The following is a 1,733-nucleotide window of genomic DNA, read 5'->3' as shown; positions in this document are numbered from 1 at the left end:
AAGGGTTAAAATTTTCTTTAGATTGTACTTAGGATTGGGTTTGTGATTAAGAGAATTTTATGGATTATATAAAGTTTAATTAAAATTCGCTTATTTTTTATTATGATCCTCCTTTAGTTTGTGATAGATCATATATATATACGATTATGAGTTCTATGACTTATTTGGGAAGTTTAATTGGGTTTTTTGTTTTTTCTTGGTTTGCTGATAATAAAGGAAGGAAAAATGCATTGATTATAAGCTGGCTTATTGCCACTTTAAGTACTGTTTTGATTGCTACGACTAATAAGAACCTTGCTTTTTGCTTTATAGGACTTTTCTTGTAAGGATTGGGGGCTAATCCGGCTATTACTATTCATTTTTCCTTTCTAAATGAGCATTCTTTGGGCAAATTTAGGGAATATACATCTATAGGGGTTTAAGTAGTATATGCTTTGGGCGAGTGTTTCCTAGTTTTAATAGCCTATTTAATGCCTTATTGGAGAAGTTTGATTTTATATACTTTTCTTGTGCCTATAACCTTATTAAATTTTGGCGCGTTTTTAATTTATGAGTCACCTAAATTTTTACATGAATAAAACACTTAAAAAGGACTTTAAGTGTTAAATAAAATAGCAAAAGTTAATAAAAAAAATCCATTATAAATTAATATTTTATAAAGTGTGATTAAAAATAATTAAAAGATTTCTTATTCTATTATAGATTTATTTAAATATAAAAGTCTGAGAGTAAAAAATATTTGCTGTGCAATTGTATTTTTGACAATACAGATGATTTATTATGGAATTACATTTGCTATAACATCTGTTGGATTTAATATTTATATAAATTCAATTATTATAGGAATTTGTGAACTAATTTCTTATTCTATTACAAATTATTTTATTCCATCTATTAAAAGAAAACGTCTTAGCTTTATTGGTCTAACAATTGTTACTTTACTTTCTTTTTCATTTATTTTTATTAAAATACCCGATAGTTGTTCTGGAGATAAAATATGTTATTAAAAAATACTATAAATTGTTGTCGCTGGTATTATGAGATTTATTATTTGTTTTGTATGGACTATTGTTTATATTTATATTACAGAACTATTTCCTACAGCTGTCAGAAATCTGGCTTTAGGATTTAGTTCAGCAGCTGGAACTATTGGTAGTACAGCTGCCCCATATATTAAACTAATTTGCTTAAGAATTAATTTATCAGCTATGGTACCTTTAGGAGTTATAGGAATTGCAGGAGTTTTATGTCTAATTCCTTTAAAAGAAACTAAAGGAGAAAAATTATTAGATTAAATTGAAGAATTAAATAATTAGGAAGAAGATTTTTTTGTTGTTGAAAGAGACAAAAATGGCTATAAATAAGAATGATTTAATAATTAATTTTTTATTTATTTATTTATATAAAATAATATCTTTTTATTTCAATATTTAGATTTAATATTTCTTTTTTTTTTAAAAAAAAAAAATTTCATTATTATTATTTATTTATTTATTATTTATTTTCATATAATAAATAAAAGTTTATGATGGAGCAATTTGTTTTTCTGAACTAGAAAATTTTTTCAAATAAACTGAAAACTCTAATATTTATTAAAATTTAAAAATAAATTTAACTAAAAACCATAGCTTTAAATTAAAGATATTTATATTTATATTAAAATATAAAATCTGAAAAAAATTTAACAAATATATTCATTAATATTATCCTTTAATAAAAATCTATATAAAAAA

The 1,733-nt window shown here is 22.5% G+C and overlaps 1 protein-coding gene across 1 annotated transcript; it reads left to right on the top strand. All coding sequences in view use genetic code 6, as the record gives it.

The window, feature by feature from the left end:
- Positions 1–770: 770 nt before the first annotated feature.
- On the top strand, positions 771–1,370 carry IMG5_202960 (major facilitator superfamily protein, putative; the record flags this gene model as incomplete). The annotated part of the gene is made up of 2 exons (XM_004023847.1): positions 771–849; positions 1,090–1,370. The coding sequence occupies 2 exons, from the start codon at positions 771–773 to the stop codon at positions 1,368–1,370; spliced, it is 360 nt and encodes a 119-aa protein (XP_004023896.1).
- Positions 1,371–1,733: the final 363 nt, after the last annotated feature.

This window comes from Ichthyophthirius multifiliis (genome assembly GCF_000220395.1).
Source record: "Ichthyophthirius multifiliis unplaced genomic scaffold scaff_1120509251430, whole genome shotgun sequence".
NCBI classification, from domain to species: Eukaryota; Ciliophora; class Oligohymenophorea; order Hymenostomatida; genus Ichthyophthirius; species Ichthyophthirius multifiliis.
This window is presented reverse-complemented; position numbering and strand designations above follow the sequence as displayed.